Raw genomic sequence first — 16,494 nt, forward strand, 5'->3', positions numbered from 1 at the left:
GCTAAACTCACCCCCACTGCTCACTATTTCTGTGTCTTTATGCTCAGAGTTTCAACTTGTATAGCTTGCCTTCAGTTAGGGTGATAATTGTCACTGCCCTTTCTCAATTATTGTACTAATTCTTGCCCATCTTTATGCTGTACAGTGCTGGCATTTTTACCAAAGTCTGGCAAAGTTCCTTCTTTATTGTAGAGGCTCAATAGTTTTTGTAGTTTTTTTTTTTTTGAATGAACAAATGGGTAAATGAATAAATACATGAATATTCCCAGCACATATCAATCCAGTGGTATTTATAACTTGCTAGACTGACTTCAGTTTACAAATTAAACAAGCCATGAAATTTGAATTTAGTAAAAGAATTTTTAGAGGTCTCTATGCCAACTAATAACTATCTTGACTGTGGTTTAACAAGTTGTTAGGATGCCATGGTTTAAAGCTGTAATATACCTGCTTCTTCAGGAACTGACACCAGTCACCCAGCATGGTTTTGTGCCTTTGCCTGGCCATCTCTGCTCTCCTGGTTAAACTAACAGCTTTCCTGTCTTCTTGTGCTGATGAACTGTCCACTCCTAGTCCTTGCTGTTATTTCCTCTTCTCTCTCCCAACCTCCCATTTTCTTTCCCATGTCCAAAGCTTCTTTACTGGTCTGAGATCTGAGTATCAGTAGGAGATTTTTGTATTGGGAATAAAATCCTTCAAAAAGTGTATCAGGGGCACCTAGGTGGCTCAGTCAGTTGAGCGTCCCACTCTTGATTTTGACCCAAGTCATGATCCCAGGGTCGTGAGATCCAGCTGTGTGTCAGTCTCTGTGTGGAGCATGGAGCCTGCTTAAGATTCTCTCTCGGTCTCCCTCTGCCCATCTCCTCCTGCTCATGCGTGTGCACATGCACTCTCTCTCTCAAAAAACATAAATGAATATTGAATACCCAGCCCATGAAGACTGGAAGAAAAAGTGAAACTTCAGTGCAGGTGTAGAAAAATCCACACTTGCAGAACACATACGTTAGGTGGGGACTTAGCTTCTGGAAAACATTTTATAACTTTCTAAAAGCCCTCACCTCCAGCTGTCCAAATGAACAAAGCAAGATTTTATTTACAAAAATATGATTTAAACATGGCTTTGGCTGTCTTCATGACCTACTTATCAGTGTCTCTTTCCCCCATAGTGTCTTGAAAGGAATGTCTAATGAAGAATTTGCCCAATAAAGGTTGAGGAAGGGATAAAGAAACAGAGGGAGGCCAAGCAGGAATTGTATACAGTAGAGCACACTGGTTAACTATTCTGTATCAAAGCTTCAATTTCCACCCTTGATTTTAAAATATCTTCTGTTGGCAATCTGCTCAGAAACCCCCTGGGAGCAGCTTCTTTTGCTCTAATCCAAGCTGTGGTAGAGAACAAGCCACCTCTTCTCCATGGTTGGGTGTTGTGTGTCTACATGAAGTCTTCTTCATGACCCTCTTCTACCTTCAGGTGAAATCCAGACTCCTGGCACCATTCCCAGCCTGACCCAGGCCCGTCTCTTTTATTATACTTTCCCCGCCCACCCTAGACACTACACTGTAGCCACGTGAGAACTCTTGCCCTTCCCCAAACACGCCATTCAATATTATGCTTTGAGCCTTTGCACCTGCTGCTCTTCCTTCCTGGGATTCTTTTCATCCCCTTTCAGCCAATACTTCCAAACTATTAAAGACCCAAATCAAATGTTAACCTCCTCAGTGAAGTCCCTTCTGACTCAGCAGGGAAGTCACTCATTCCCCTGCTTAGTCATGGCTCTTATACCTGATCCTATTGTTCTTATCACAGAATGTTAAAAATTAATATTTACATGTTTGCCTCCAGCTCTCTGAGAATGGAGATTGTCTTTGTCTCCTCACATTGAACCTTGGTGGGGAGGGATGGAGGGATAGCTACTCTTATTAATTCTATTATTGATGAGAAAACCAAAGCACAGAAAAAGTTAACTAAGTTGCCCAGTTTCCGACAACCAGTAGCTTGTAGAACTATGATTTGAACACAGGAAATATGGGCTCATAGCTCGCCCTTTTTTACCATAAAAATGATCATGCTGATTACCTTGTTACTTTTACTATGGTGTCTATATTAATGTAAATTATTATTATTAATCAACCTGATCAGTTATTTACATTTGTATATGAACTATACAAGTAATACATTTCATCTTAAACTATCGTTCTAGAATATATGCTAGTTAAAATATCCCCAATAAATCTCTAGTATGGCCCCAGGTACAATAGAAGATAATGTAGGTGGTCTTTTCAGCTCAGGGGAGATTGTTATTTTTATTTAAATTTCTTGTTCCTGTATCTTGGTGTTTTTTTTAACTAACTATTTGACTACCCAAAGACTGGACTGTTTTTTTATATTTTAAGGGTCCCCCAAAGGATCTGGAGTTGCTGTGCTCACAGTAGGCACTGAAACTTCTGCTGAACTAATTAACACAGGAACAAAACTGCTTCCTTTCTGCCAGCCACCACCAACATATTGAGAATGTGTCATTGGGTGCAATACTTGAGTTGATAAGCTTTCTCACTGGGATCCCAGCTTTAAGAGAGAGAGTTGGGAGTTAGTTGGGGTGGTGGAAATGGAGCAATGACTTGACCAGCAACATCTTCTCCAAATCGCTAGTCATTCGCTCAGGTGTCTAGTAGCCTCCTTCCTAATCACCTTGTACATGTCCCACGTTTTCTGTTCTTGTTCCTGGCTGGCTTGTTGGGAGCACATTCTCAGTGTCAGCCACTGTACTAAGCATCTTACACATGTTATCTCATTTAATCCCCATGATAGCCCTCTGAGGTAGGTGGTTCATTAAACTATTTTTTTAATAAGGTAATTGAAACTTTGAGAGGTTAAGTAACTTGAACAAGGTCAAATACCTAGTTAAGCAACAAAGCTGGGATTTAAACCAAGGGTCTTCTGACTCCAAGGTCACAGCCTTATTCATTAGCTTAAAACTCTTTTCCTTGAAAGTAATATATTGCACGATTACTGGCTTTTACATTTGGATTCTGATTCCCTCTTATATAGAATGTTTCTGCCTCCATGTCTTTATTTTACTTTCCTAATTCAGCATCTCCCCCTTTTTAAATAAAAGCTAAAAAAGTCCACAGATGTTTTTGGTTCTGAACTAGCATGTGCATCCTCACCTTCCTGATTCCATGACCCTGGATAATGTGAGGCAGCTTCTTCAGAAATGCAGGTTCCTTATTATTTTATTTGATTTTTTAATAGCATCCTGCAGTTTTCAGTCTTTGCAACTCCCATTTCTTGGCCCTCCAAATGAAATGCACAATGCAGAAGCCCTTATTCTTTATCTCCATCTAAACACTAGTCCTCAGTAACTTGATTGACTGCCTGTGAGTCTTTGAATCAAAAGCAGTAGTCTCTTAGCCAGTTCCAAACCTCACCAATGACTAACTTTCCTTCTCTGATCTCAAGCCCCACCCAGGGCTCTTCATCCCCATTGTCCACTTCTGTAAATTTCCCCCCACTCTTCTTTGGATGACCAAGAGACCTCCTCGGATACACTATTAAAATACCCCTGATTTTTTTTAATGTTTATTTATTTTTGAGAGACAGAGAGAGACAGAGCACAAGTGAGGGAGGGGCAGAGAGAGAGGGAGACACAGAATCCAAAGTATGCTCCAGGCTCTGAGCTGTCAGCACAGCCCCGACGCAGGGCTCGAACTCACGAGCCATGAGGTCATGACTTGAGCCGAAGTCGGATGCTCAACCGACAGAGCCACCCAGGCGCCCCCAAATACCCCTCTTTGATTTTAAATCATATTATCAGTCTTGCTGCATGTAATGGCATGTCCATTAGCTCTGTATATGCACCACACACTGGTGCCAACACAGGCATTACCCAAACCAGACATATTCTGAGCCACTTTGGAGTCTGGCAACAGTGAAATTTCCTTAGAGGATGGTTGAAAAAAGTACAGTGCATCCCATCTCTTAAACAGAGGCTTGCATAATCAACCAAGTAGAAAGAAATGTTGAGGTGCATTTAACCTCATTAGTTTCAGTAGGACTGACTCTCTCCAATCCATCAGAATTGAGCTACATTAGTGAAACTCAACTATTTCCAAATCTCATTTACATAATGGATGAGATGTGAAATGAGCCCAATGCGAGGGGAGCCGCCCGGAGGCACTAAAGTTTATCACAATATGTAAGAATCCTTTTAGATCATTGCATTAAATTTCCACTAACAAGGTAACAAATTAATTGTCTGTATTACTGTACTAGCCCAAAGTCTATTGAGTGCAGAGTATCAGTGAGGAAGCAGTTGAAGTTTCAAGGACTGTGGGCGGGAGGGATGTTTATAGGGATGTGATGAATGCTACCTTAGCTCTCTCTTCTGCCCCTTTAAGAAATCCTCAGCACCTCTGTAATCTGATGGCAGACTTTGGCTTTATTAGTGAGGTAAGCGAGGATGAGTAAATCAACTGTATCAGACAAGCCTCAGGACATCTAGAAATTGATCATTCTGCCGAAATAAGCACTCTGTGTTTATTAGCTGGGAGTTCATCACTATCACTTCTCCTCATCCAATTCCTAAGAGATTTCAAAGCCATCATCATGGTATTAGCTCGTCTGACTGAACTACTAGAGATAAAGATTAGGAGATCTATCTAATGATGGGTCTGAGTTTCTGTGATTTTTTTCTTCTATTGCAAAGAAGAGAGCTTTTCCAGCACACATTTTGTGTCCATATGCGTATGCCTGCACACAATCTCAGTGCATTTGCATTCTATAGGATGGATTTAAATAGTGGAACAAAGTAGGTGGTTTGAGGAAGACACCCAATTGTCTTGAAACAATACAACTTTGCCATACATAAAGCGATCACTACTTAAAAAGGGATATATGCGAAACTGACTTCTCTAGCTGACACAGTGTGTCTATACAGTGGGTGATATTGCATTGAGGAGAATAATTTGATTCTATAACTACATTATAATCCTAACATCCACACATGGTCAGACTCCTACAGATATGTCCGTGAGAAACGAGTACATATTGGACTGATCTTTCACAAACCAGTAACTATGCATTTATCTATTTATACATATATTTATAGACACACATGCACTTAAGCTCCTGATATCAAGCTCTTTTCTCAGTGTGGCTTCTAAATAAGCAGTAATCAAAATGCAAATAAGGTGACCCAGTTAGCATCGAGATCTGTATTACCATGCAGATGTGCTCTGCGACTCTGCACTATTACGGTAAAAAGGAAGACACTACAAAAGATGCTTAGATTAACCAGCCTTGACTACTAAGCCCTTGCTATTAGGGAGAATCTAGGGAAGACACTCCCAGGGTTGATGGTCTTATAGCTTGGATCAAATCTCTGGTTTTTGGCGTGATCTGTTTTTAAGCTGCCCTGTGAGTGCAGAATAACAGGCATGCACCAGAAGAGCAAGAAGATGGCTTCTGGAAAGTCTCAGAATGGAACTCTGGCAGCTCAATGCCAACATGCCAGCCTGAGACAGGTCAAGAATAAGGCCAGGCTCAGAGTCACGGCTTTGCCATTCTCTCTGTGCAACACTAGACAAAGGCAAATCTCATTGCTGTCTGGGATGAGTTGCCCTGGAAGAACCAGACTAACTCGGAACTGCCTTGATTTTACTGTACTGCAGCTTCATTTTGTTTATCTGTTGATGAAACCTGAGGCATGCTTATGTACATTACAGTAGCAAATTCTTAAACTACCTGATCTCCAAGGATGTAACAAGAGCATACTTGGTGCATCAGAGCATTAAGTTGGTTTTAATTACATGTATGCATTGTTTTTTCCCTAGTTAATACATCTTGAAAGTCCCTTTGTTATATTTGTCAGAGAACAGCTACTACTCTATTGTCTCTGCATTTTTTAAAGCATGGGAACAGTCACATCAGCATTCTGTTTGCTTCTGTCTGTCTGCCTTTTGTCCTTCTATGGTGTGCGCACGTGTGTGTGTGTGTGTGTGTAGGAATCAACTTAGGCAGGTAAGGCTCTAACCTGAGCTTATAAGTACCTATGAAGCTGTTTACAAAATGTGTTCTCTCTGTGTATGTTTGTGTATATATGTACTTTTTTCCCCCTAAGAAGAGGTTTTGGTGTCTGAGATAAATGCAGGAAGATTAAAAACCTCTTTCTCAGTATATCTCCTCTTTGCAATTTTGGTATCTGATATATTTCCATTCTGGATGATGTCATTGGGTGCTTCTAGAAAACACCTTTCATCTGGCATGAACTTTTCACATATAGGATCAGGAGAGACTGACTTATGCAGCATTAGAATTTCCTGCATAAAGGCTCTGTGAAGTTATAAATCTCTGTGAGGTTCCAGTGGACAAAATATCATCCTCTCAGCCCATTTCTACACCCTTGAATTAAGAGAAGCAAGAACGAATCCAATTGTTTAGCAGTTTCTCTGAATCTGGAAAGCTTAGAAGCAGAATAGTGGAGCTAGAAGAGATTCCGGCCAGGAGGAAAACAAAGTTCAGTGAGATTCCAAGTCTTGTTCAAGTTCATGCAGCGAGTGTGGGGTAGATCCTGCAATAGTTCAGGGTCTCAGACTTTTGTCTCTTAACTTTTATATCAACAAATTATTTGTTCCTGATATAATTTATTGACTGTATTTATTGAACAGTTTCTTTGTATCAGATGTATACTAGGAAAATACAAGAAAAGAATGTAAAGTCTCTGCTTCCTAAAGAATTTAAATCTTACAAGGACACACATAACTTGAACATATGAAATAAGTTTATAATGAGCAAATTAGTGCTAAGACAGTATAGTGCTTAGAAATAATGATAATAGTTAATACAGGTGAGTGCTTATACAGCTAGGCTCCTTAGTAAGGTCTTTTATATGTGTGTTAGTTTCTATCACTACTGTACCAAATTTCCACAAACTTAGTGGCTTAAACAACACAAATATATTACTTTACACTTGGAGCTCGGAAGTGCAAAATGGGCCTCACTGGACTAAAGTCAAAGTATCAACAGGGCTGCATTCCTTTCTGGAAACTGTAGGGTAGAGTCCATTTCCTTGCTTTTTCCAGCTTCTAGAGACCATGTGGATTCCTTAATATATAACCTTCCTCCTCCATCTTCAAGGCCACCAATGTAACGTCTCCAGTGCTTCCAACACCACATCTTTTTCTGGAACTCTTCTCTTCCACCTCCCTCTTCCACTTTAAAGGACTTTTTATTATTATTATTATTATTATTATTATTATTATTATTATTATTACATTTTGACCATTTGGTAATCAAGGATACTCTCCCTCTGTTAGGGCAGCTGATTGGCAACATTAATTCCATCTTCAACTTCAATTCTCCTTTGCCATGTTGCATAACACATTCACAGGTTCTAAGAATTTGGATATGGACATCTTTGGGGAGTTGAGGTACTATTTTGGGTCTACCACAATGTGTAATCTCATTCAATCCTCAGAAGAGCTTCATTTAACAGATGAGAAAACTGAGCCACAGAGAGTTGATATAAGTTCCCCTGAATCACACAGCTAGCGAAGCAGGTAGTCTTATTTGCACAAAACATATCCTTCATGTCAACTCTCTACTACACAGAAGTAGGAGATTTAGAAAAGAAGGCTATGTGTGGACTGAAGCTTTGGGACTAGAAGGATAGAGGTGTTTTTTCTCTGTTCATTCATCCATCCTACACTGTTGAGTATCTAGTATCTATCAAGCTAAATGCTGGAGAATTAAAACAAAGATATGGTTCCTGACCTCTAGGCAATGTTGCAATTGCCTACAAGATTGTCAGAAAAATGAACAAATAATGATACGAGAAGCCAGAAGTCTGTCCAGCATGATAAGACATAGAGGAGAGAGGCACCAACTCTACCCAACAACGAGCTGTGGGTTTCATTTTTCCCAACTGCCTTTCCAAACATATCTCCAAGTATTTGGTTTTTATGACACATCCCCAACCATTCTTATATCGGCTTATTATTCCTGCTTCCACTCTTGTCATTTCCCAGCCCTGGCAGAGCCTCCCTCCACTTCACATGATGGATTCTGACCCTCAACGCTTGGGTTGTTGTACCTGTGTCTGTCTTCCTGAGTGGATGAGTGTTCATGTTCCCCGTGCTTAATGGTGCCTGGCCCACACAGGTCCTTAATGAATATTGAATAAATAAATGGATGAACACAAGACCACCTCAGATCCCACCAAGATCTCACCTTCCTCCTAATTCCTGAGGGACTCATTTGGTTTCCTGTCTTGTTTGGTTTTCAGTTTCATAAGTCTTTCTGTCCTATGTCACTCTCGACTTCTAAACTTTCTCTGCAAATACAGGGTTTACATCTTCCAAATTGTGCTAGTAGGCACTCAAATAATTGTGAATTTTAAAACTATTAAGTCTAGACTCACTGAATAGCATTCCATTTAAGAGTGACCTTGCCTGAATTTCACCTCACAAGGTCCTAGAACAATGTAAAACTCATTTGACATAAAACACAAGTTGATAGAGTAACTATGACTGAACAGGCTGTTCACTGTCCAGTGCACTGGCTCAAGGGGAGGGGAGGGCTGAAATCCAGCCCATGCTTCTGCCTCCAAACCTTAAGCAATGAAGATGCATGTGTGCACAGGAAGCCATGTCTGTTTCTAATGTTCACAGTGGTGCCCTCTCTTTGCTGAGATTTGGGTCGTTAGAACTCTATCCCAAAGATACTGTATGAGTGAGTAGTAGAGGCACTGCCTTTTGATGATTAAAACAAAACAAAACAAAACAAAACACCTTAAGATCTTTCTGTGTCCTTATAAAAAGTAACAATTACCCTTATGCTATGCCAAGGTTATTAGAATGTAATTCTTAGAAAACAGGGATTTCAACTGTTTTGACCAGTGCTGTGTCTCTGGTACGGTAAACACGCAATAAATACTTGCTGAATTAATGAATATGATAATGCAAATATGAAAATAACATTTTTATTGACTTTGGCACAGAGAAATATTTCCCCCAATACTAAAGGTATCATGTAGTGGTTTTTCTTTAATTTTGTTTCTTATTTTTATTTATTTATGAGAGACAGTGAGAAAGAGCCCTCGTGCATGAGGAGGGAATGGGCAGAAAGAGAGGGAGACAGAGGATCCAAAGCAGACTTTATGCTGTCAGCTCAGAGACCAATGTAGGGCTTGAACTCACTGTGAGGTCATGATCTGAGCCAAAGTTGGACACTTAACCGACTGAGCCACCCAGGTGCTCCAGGTATTAAGTAGTGTTTGGTTCATTTTCTTCTGTAACATATATCCCTCTTTGCACCATGAGTAAAGTCCATTTGTAAGCAAGAAAAAAGAGCAATGGAACAATCCAACAACCAGTTATGAGAATGGGAATTATTATCAAGTTTTCAAGAGTTTTGTCTTATGAAAAATGCGTTATTTACTGGTTTACGCAAAAGGGAAAGAAAAGAACATTGAACTGAGTCAAGAGGCAAGATTTTCCACTTCTGCACACATGCCATGTGTGCATGCCTGCACACGTGATATGTGCATTTGGGCAAATCATCTGGTCCTCTGTGGCTCAGTTTCCATATTTGTGTGTTTGGAGTTTTACCACCTGCCTTTTGTCATCTGCAGAGATGCTTCAGGGGCAACTAGCATTATCTATGGCAAAGCTCTTTGTAAGAAGAAAAGCCGATGACTGCTCAATATCATATACCTCCCACTGCATGCCAAGAGCTGCATTCTGCAGCATGAAGGGGGCCAGGGAGGTGACTGAAGAATCCAACCACCATCTCAGTGGTGTCAGGCTTTCCTGCTCTTCCAGGCTAAGCTTTGTCACCAAGAAACATCTGCATCTGCAAATCAGATAATTAAAAAAATGAATGAAGGTGTTCAACAAGACCATATTAATCACATAGCATTTTCTAGATCTGCTCTCTGCAGTGGATGTTACAAAATGAATTACATATAATCCCTAGGTGATAATTCCATGAGCCCCTTTATTTTAAAGAAATTGTGAGACGAGAACCTTTCTAGAAGTCAGAATCTAGTTCTTAACACTTCTTACTGGCTGTGTGATTTTAGGGAAGTGACACAACCTCTCTAAACCTCCATTTTCTCATCTAAAAAAGGGGACTGTACTGTACTGTACTAAGATTTATGTTTGTTTGTTTGTTTGTTTGTTTTCCCCAAAAGAAAATAAGATAAAGTAGCTTTATAAACCTAGAGCAACATACAAATTACTCTAAGGTGAAGCTGGTTTTTATTATCCAAGGTCACAGAGCTCATTAAAGGGATCCTGGGAAAGTCAGCCACCATAGACCCTGCTTTTCGTCCATGACCCCAGTGACCTTGAACAACCTGGGGAAGAGGTAATTGAACAGCAACTACTACTTTGGAGGAAACAGAATCAAAATATTGAAGCTATTGACTCACCCTTAAGGCAGTAAACAGTGCTTTGGTCTCTGACCTTTTCGCATCCTGGGGCAGTCAATAACCTGGCCGCTAGATGCAGCGCCTGCCACTGATTCTGATTCGGGAGTACTTTAACCTTGAACTAAGCTCCAAGTAACCAAGGCAACAGGAAGTCAGCTTCTGCATCGGAGGAGTGGGAATCCATAAATCAAGTCCCTAATGCAAACACGGTGTGCAGGTAGAGGTTTGAGGGGATAAGTAGTCTATGAGAAATTACCTTTGAAAATGAGTGACTGTCCCTCGATACACTACAGCACAGTTTCAAAGACTTTTTAAAAAATGTATCAATAGAGGTCAACAGGTTATTAGCAGAATGTTTTCCTATAGGTTTAACTTTTTAAAAAAATTTCCTCTTGGCTCTGTCTTTTAATTATGAACAGATGTTGGATCCACAGTTATTTGCATTGTTACTTCCTCCTTTAAAAACGTACTGGCCTCCAAATGTGCGAGCCTCAGTACAGTGTGTTCCGTGTTGGGGTTTAGGGAGGTTCTGAACACACATCCACCACATGTGCTCTCTATACAGTCTGCTGTCCAGGATTGAAAAGCAATCCCTCCCCAGATCAAAGCCATGCTCACCTTCACTCAGGTCCCAGGGTATGTCACAGTGACATGTCTCAATGGCTCAGTCAGCACAGTGCAAATATCTGGGTTTCCTTAATGGTGAACCTCCAGCTTCAGACATCTCCTTCCCATGGAGAGAAGGAAGCCAGCCCATGCTGAAAAGAAGCTTTCCAAATGTCCCGGCACTCTGCCCTCACCCCATATCTCTGAGAACTTTGTTCTGAACTATTTAACACCTGTCTGGACATTTAGGCACCTCTCCATGGGGCATCAGCTGCCACCTGGAATGAAGGGAAACAAAGACGTGGGGTGGCCTGCCTGCCCAATGCTCTCTCCCATGAGGGGTCACCCATTCCAGTCCCCGAAGCCCTGTGCTCTCAGGCAGGTTTTGTGGATTACAAATGCTGCTAGATTAGTCTTTGTTGAAAGCTTATCTAATATACTTGCTCATGTATGCTATTTCTGGGATTGTTTCCATAATCCTCTCAAAACCCAAAAATGTCTGAGAAAACGTCATGGCTCTTTTTTCTTTTTCTTTCTTTTTTTTTTTTTTCCTAATTGGTTTTCAAATTCATTGGATGGCAACTAACAAACAGTACTATAATCTAGAAAATCCTAAATTATCTAGGGTTTTCAAGACAGCTAAATAGTGACAATTTGAATTATAGAGTTTCTAAGTGTCATTTTATTACTTTTAACATAAACACTTGAGTAGCAAAGTATGCCCAATAGAGGTATGATCGAATGAACTTTAATGAAATGATGTGGACTGAGACTAATTTGGATTGTGAACATTTGCATGAAAATGGGTACAACGAAAATGACTTGAAATCAGTTTGTTCCCAAGTGATAGTTAGTTAAATATCCACTTGCTAATCCTGTTTATGGCTTGTTCCCTGAGCATGTCATAATTTGAGCAAAGAATTACCTGCCCACCCTGTGTCCACAGGTACAAAGACGACATATCAGTGGGTTTTTCCAAAGGACCTGTTAACCAACAGACCTGTGATGGCTCAGCATTCCAGGGGCATGCTACGGAAAGGCACACCTGCATCTGTTGAACGGGAGCATGACAGTGGTGGTAGAGAGCACCGAAATGGGGGATCCCCATCAGACCCGGTGTGCTGTCCCCAGTTCAGATTGTTAGCTGCCAGTTGGTCAAGCATATCATTCTACCCCAAAGCCCATGCTCTGGTAGACTTCTAGATTTTCGCCCAAAGTCTTTTTATTTTCTCAAAGGAAAAAGAATTTAAGTTGTGTGTGGTTTAGCGGCCATTAAACATCTGACTTTGGCTCAGGTTGTGATTTCACTGTTTGTGATTTTGAGCCCCACGTTGGGCTCTGTGCTGACAGCTCAGAGTCCGGAGCCTGCTTTTCAGATCCTGTATCTCCCTCTCTCTCTGCCCCTCCCCTGCTCATGCTCTGTCTCTCTCTCTCAAAAATAAACCTTAAAAATTGTTTTTAAATATTAAAAAAAAGATGTTTGTGGTTTAAAAAACATTAACAATAAAGAAGGCTAGGGAGTAAAAGTAAAAACTCCTTCTTCTTCCTCACCAATCTTGCCTGTGCCCTCCTTCCTGAGAATAACCACTGTTAATTGTTTGCATATATCCCCTTGTGGGTGACTCTGTATGTATTTTACCTGGGTTATATGTGTGTGTCTAACCTATCCCTGACACGCCTGCATTTCTCTCGGATGGGCATACTATACACGTTTGCTGCCCTTCCTGATTTCTTGATGGTCATGCCTTGCAATCTTCCTGTCATAGGATTTGATGTCTGTCTACCTCCACTGTCAAAATGCTATGAAATATAAAATCCAAGGAAGCATAAATGGTATTGTTATTTGCAGCACAAGAGGGGGAGTTTCAGAGGGCGGGATGGAGAATAGGAGGACGGTAGTAGTAGGGTAAATGAAAATGTCGTCATGACTTTCTTCCTCAGATGGTTACAGGTGGGTGCTTTTTCCAGGTGTAATACTAGGGCCTGTGCACCCTCAGTGTGAACTATGCTGTCGGCAGACTAGGGTGGTGTGGTGGACAGGTGTTAGAAGACGACCAGCTGGGCCAGGATGATCCATGGGTCCAGGATTTAGCATCTGGCTGCTTGCAAAATCCCAGCTCTGACATTAGGGCTGTGTGGGTTTATTCAGTTTTCTCTTAAGCACTCAGAAATGTGTTTTCCTCACCTGCCAAATTAAGCAAATAGTAACTTCCGTGCTACACACTTCACTGGGCTGCCATCAGGCCTACCTGAGCTGGCCTTACTGTGGTGGTGACAGAATGTTTCTCTGGGAGAGGGACTGAACAACTCAAGCTGTTTGGGTTGGAACCAAAGGGTCAAGAACTTTTGTGATAAAGCCTCATTTGTTGCTGGTGCTGTGGGTGGCAGGTAGCCTAGAAATGAAGAAACTCTGTGTAGATGACCATTGGATCAGATACCCGTAGCCTCTGGACTTAGGCTTGGATGAGTTGGAGAGTCACCTTTCTGCAGCCAGCGCTGTTGAAGGTGCCCAGAGATCCTTGGTCAAGTCAGAGAAGAGAGCAGATTTGCCAGCTGATTTCAGTTGCCCTGAGGAAGCAGCAGGCTACAGTACTGGCCGTAGTAATTATAGGAATAATAAATAGTAGCAGGAAGCACTTCTATGTCATGGACTGTGTGCCAGGCACTGTGGTAAGCACTCTACATTAATTGACTCAGGGATGCTCTCAACCATCCCTGTGAGGTTATACTGTTCTGCCCCATTGTACAGGTAAGGAAGCTTAAACTTAGAGAGGTTAAGTAACTCGCTTGCGATCGCACAGCTAATAAATAAGAGAGCCTGGATTCGATCCCAGGAAGCAAGGTTCCAGAATAGCTCTTACAGTTTGTTATAGAGTAAATGTCCAGGCCCTTTTACAAAGGCACCTCACAGGGGTTCTTTGCAGCATCACAAAGACATGACTTATGATGCTTATTGGGACCAGAGACCCCGAAAAGCCCCCAAATCAACTTTCACTCAGCCTGGTGACTGTCGTCACACACCAGACCCCATAGGGCATCTTCTGCTGTAGCAGACTGACCTCTCATCTGAATCAACTTCCTCCCCACCCATAACTTAGCATATGCTCTTCTCGGCACTGAGAACGCCATTCCCTCTTCCTTGTGCTTTAGCATGAGCTCTGGAACTTCTCCCCACACTAATCCCTAACCCCTTAGCACTCCCCGAGCACCAAGGATGAACAACGCACAAGCCTGTCTTTATGCGTTACCCAATTTTTCCTTCTCCTTTAGTCTGGCCTCCCCAGCCAGGTGCGATGAGAAGCTAGGGTGGGGCCTGCTTCTCCCCTTCACACCCCGCACACAGCACAGCCTCTGTGAAGACACGCTCCTTGACCCATGGAAGACAAAGGGTACCTGCTAAATCCTACTGCTTCGTTGGACCTGTGCCCCCGCATCCAGGCAGCCAAACTGGAATGTTGTCACCACTAATCTCAGCCACAAAACCAAAACCAGTCATGCTGCTAACATTTTTTTTTACACGTTCTAAAATTTCATTCTTGTTGGACCAGAAGGAGGTCAGATGATTTAACCATTTTCTCAACTCACTTTCAGGTTTTCTGTTGTCTGTTTTCCTGTTCCTTTCAAGTAACTGAAAGCTTTGGGGTTATTATCTTTTAGGAATGCCAAGTCCCCACCTAAAAGTGGACCAAACGGCACCACATAGTAAGAACGAGGGCTCCGCGTCCACCATGATGACCAGGAAGAAGCCAGCCGCAGTTGACAGTGTTGCAATCCCACCAACCCCAGTGTTATCTCTCCTTGCTGCTTCTGCAGCAACGTCCGATGCAGGTGAGCACTTCTCAAATGCTTTGGGTTCATTTGAGATTTAATGCCGTGACGGTGGGCATGGAGAAGGAAGGCCCACTGGGCGTGTGCTGTTGCATATAGGTTCTCTGTGTAGTCAACCTCCCACAGACACTGAGAATGCTTCAGCACTGGATTTCAAGTGGGAGGAAAGGAAGGAGATGAGCTCAGGACCTGGGGGCAGAGGCCCGTGAGTGGCAACTGAATGATAGCAGTATTAATTATTTTTTATCAAGCCTTAGTAATTCCTAATCTCCACATCAAGAGCTTTACATATGTTATCTCATGTAACTCATGAAATAAGTCTGTGAAATAAATACCTATGTCCTCATTTCAGAAGAGGAAGCCAAGAGTCAAGAAACTTGCCCCCAGACACCTGAGGGCAGTCAGGATTCCAACTTCGGTCTAGTAGCCATGCTCTTCACCACTGCATTTTATTTGCTCCCTGGCTCACTGGGGTTGAGAGATGGCAACCAGAGTTTCCCCAAGGCCTTGATTCATCCTACCCCGTGATGTCATGAATTCCTCATTAGCCACCAGACTCCTCACTAACAGTTGATAAAATATAAAATCTTTATTCAGGCATCCCAGATGCTCTGCCTTCCTCTGCTCCCCACATAATCTCCTGGCAGCGCCTCCCTGTTCCAAGAAGGCAGGCCTTGGACTTGGCTTAACACCTTTTTTTGAGGACAGCCTTCCTCAACTCCCATCCCCATCTCCCCATCCCACAGAACTTCAAAGCCCGGCCTCCTCTGAATGCACACAGCACCCAGTGTCTGTACCATGCATTTGCTACCTACTCAGAGACTGCAGAACTGTCTTCCATTAACTTCTTCTCCCTCACAATGAAATTGTACATACCTCAGAGGTAGAAGCCATGATTTAGGTTCTTGCTATCTTCGTGGCACACAGAATGATGGCACATTGTGGAATTAATGCATTGGTAAATGTTAAGCATATCATAGTATTTAGAAATGCCTATTATACTTAGAATCCCAAAAGGAGACTCTTTAGTGGTATTCATTCTAAACTCATCTTCTAAGTGACCAGGTTGCTTTGAACAGAGAACTCAGCTTGTCTTCATACCTACCTCCTTCATGGAAATTATCGGTAATTAGAAAATGCACCCAGTTGAAATAGCAGTAGGAAATATTTGGAGTGACATTTCCCAAATTGAGTTCTGCAAAGTATTAGTAGTAGGTGTTTTGCGGTAAAAGCTATTTTTATAGTTAAGCGAATATAGGGAATGCTGCTTTATACCTGCTTCTCTTCCATAGGGCTTTTCAGATCCTTTAATTGATCAGTGTGTGCTCTGAGGTTCCAGGAGGGAGAGACACCAAATTTCACAATCTTGTCTGACCACAAAACCGAGTTTTCTGGCAAGAGCTCTTAATATCTCTTGGAAGAGCTGTTCTCCTCAGCCGTTTGAGAAATATCGCTTGGAAGGAATGGGATAGTCTCTTAAGTGTGATCATGAATCTACCCACCTTTCACACGCTAGGTGTGAAGTGAAAAGTTCTTGGTGGAAATGCCAGGTAAGTGATGGCTGCAGTGAAACAGGAAGAGGTCAGAGGGAAAGTTGTAGGTGAACGAGGAAGAAGTTATCTGAGACTTG

General features: G+C 41.9%; 1 protein-coding gene across 3 annotated transcripts in view; it reads left to right on the forward strand.

The window, feature by feature from the left end:
• The window catches only part of SETBP1 (SET binding protein 1), a 375,264-nt gene that overhangs the window by 329,751 nt on the left and 29,019 nt on the right, over window positions 1-16,494 (forward strand). For all 3 annotated transcript variants that reach the window (XM_042911416.1, XM_042911418.1, XM_042911417.1), the window contains one exon: window positions 14,694-14,864. In XM_042911416.1, the coding sequence (XP_042767350.1) occupies window positions 14,694-14,864 (171 nt within the window). The remainder of the gene's footprint in view (window positions 1-14,693; window positions 14,865-16,494) is intronic.

This window comes from Panthera leo, chromosome D3 (genome assembly GCF_018350215.1).
Source record: "Panthera leo isolate Ple1 chromosome D3, P.leo_Ple1_pat1.1, whole genome shotgun sequence".
NCBI lineage: Eukaryota > Metazoa > Chordata > Mammalia > Carnivora > Felidae > Panthera > Panthera leo.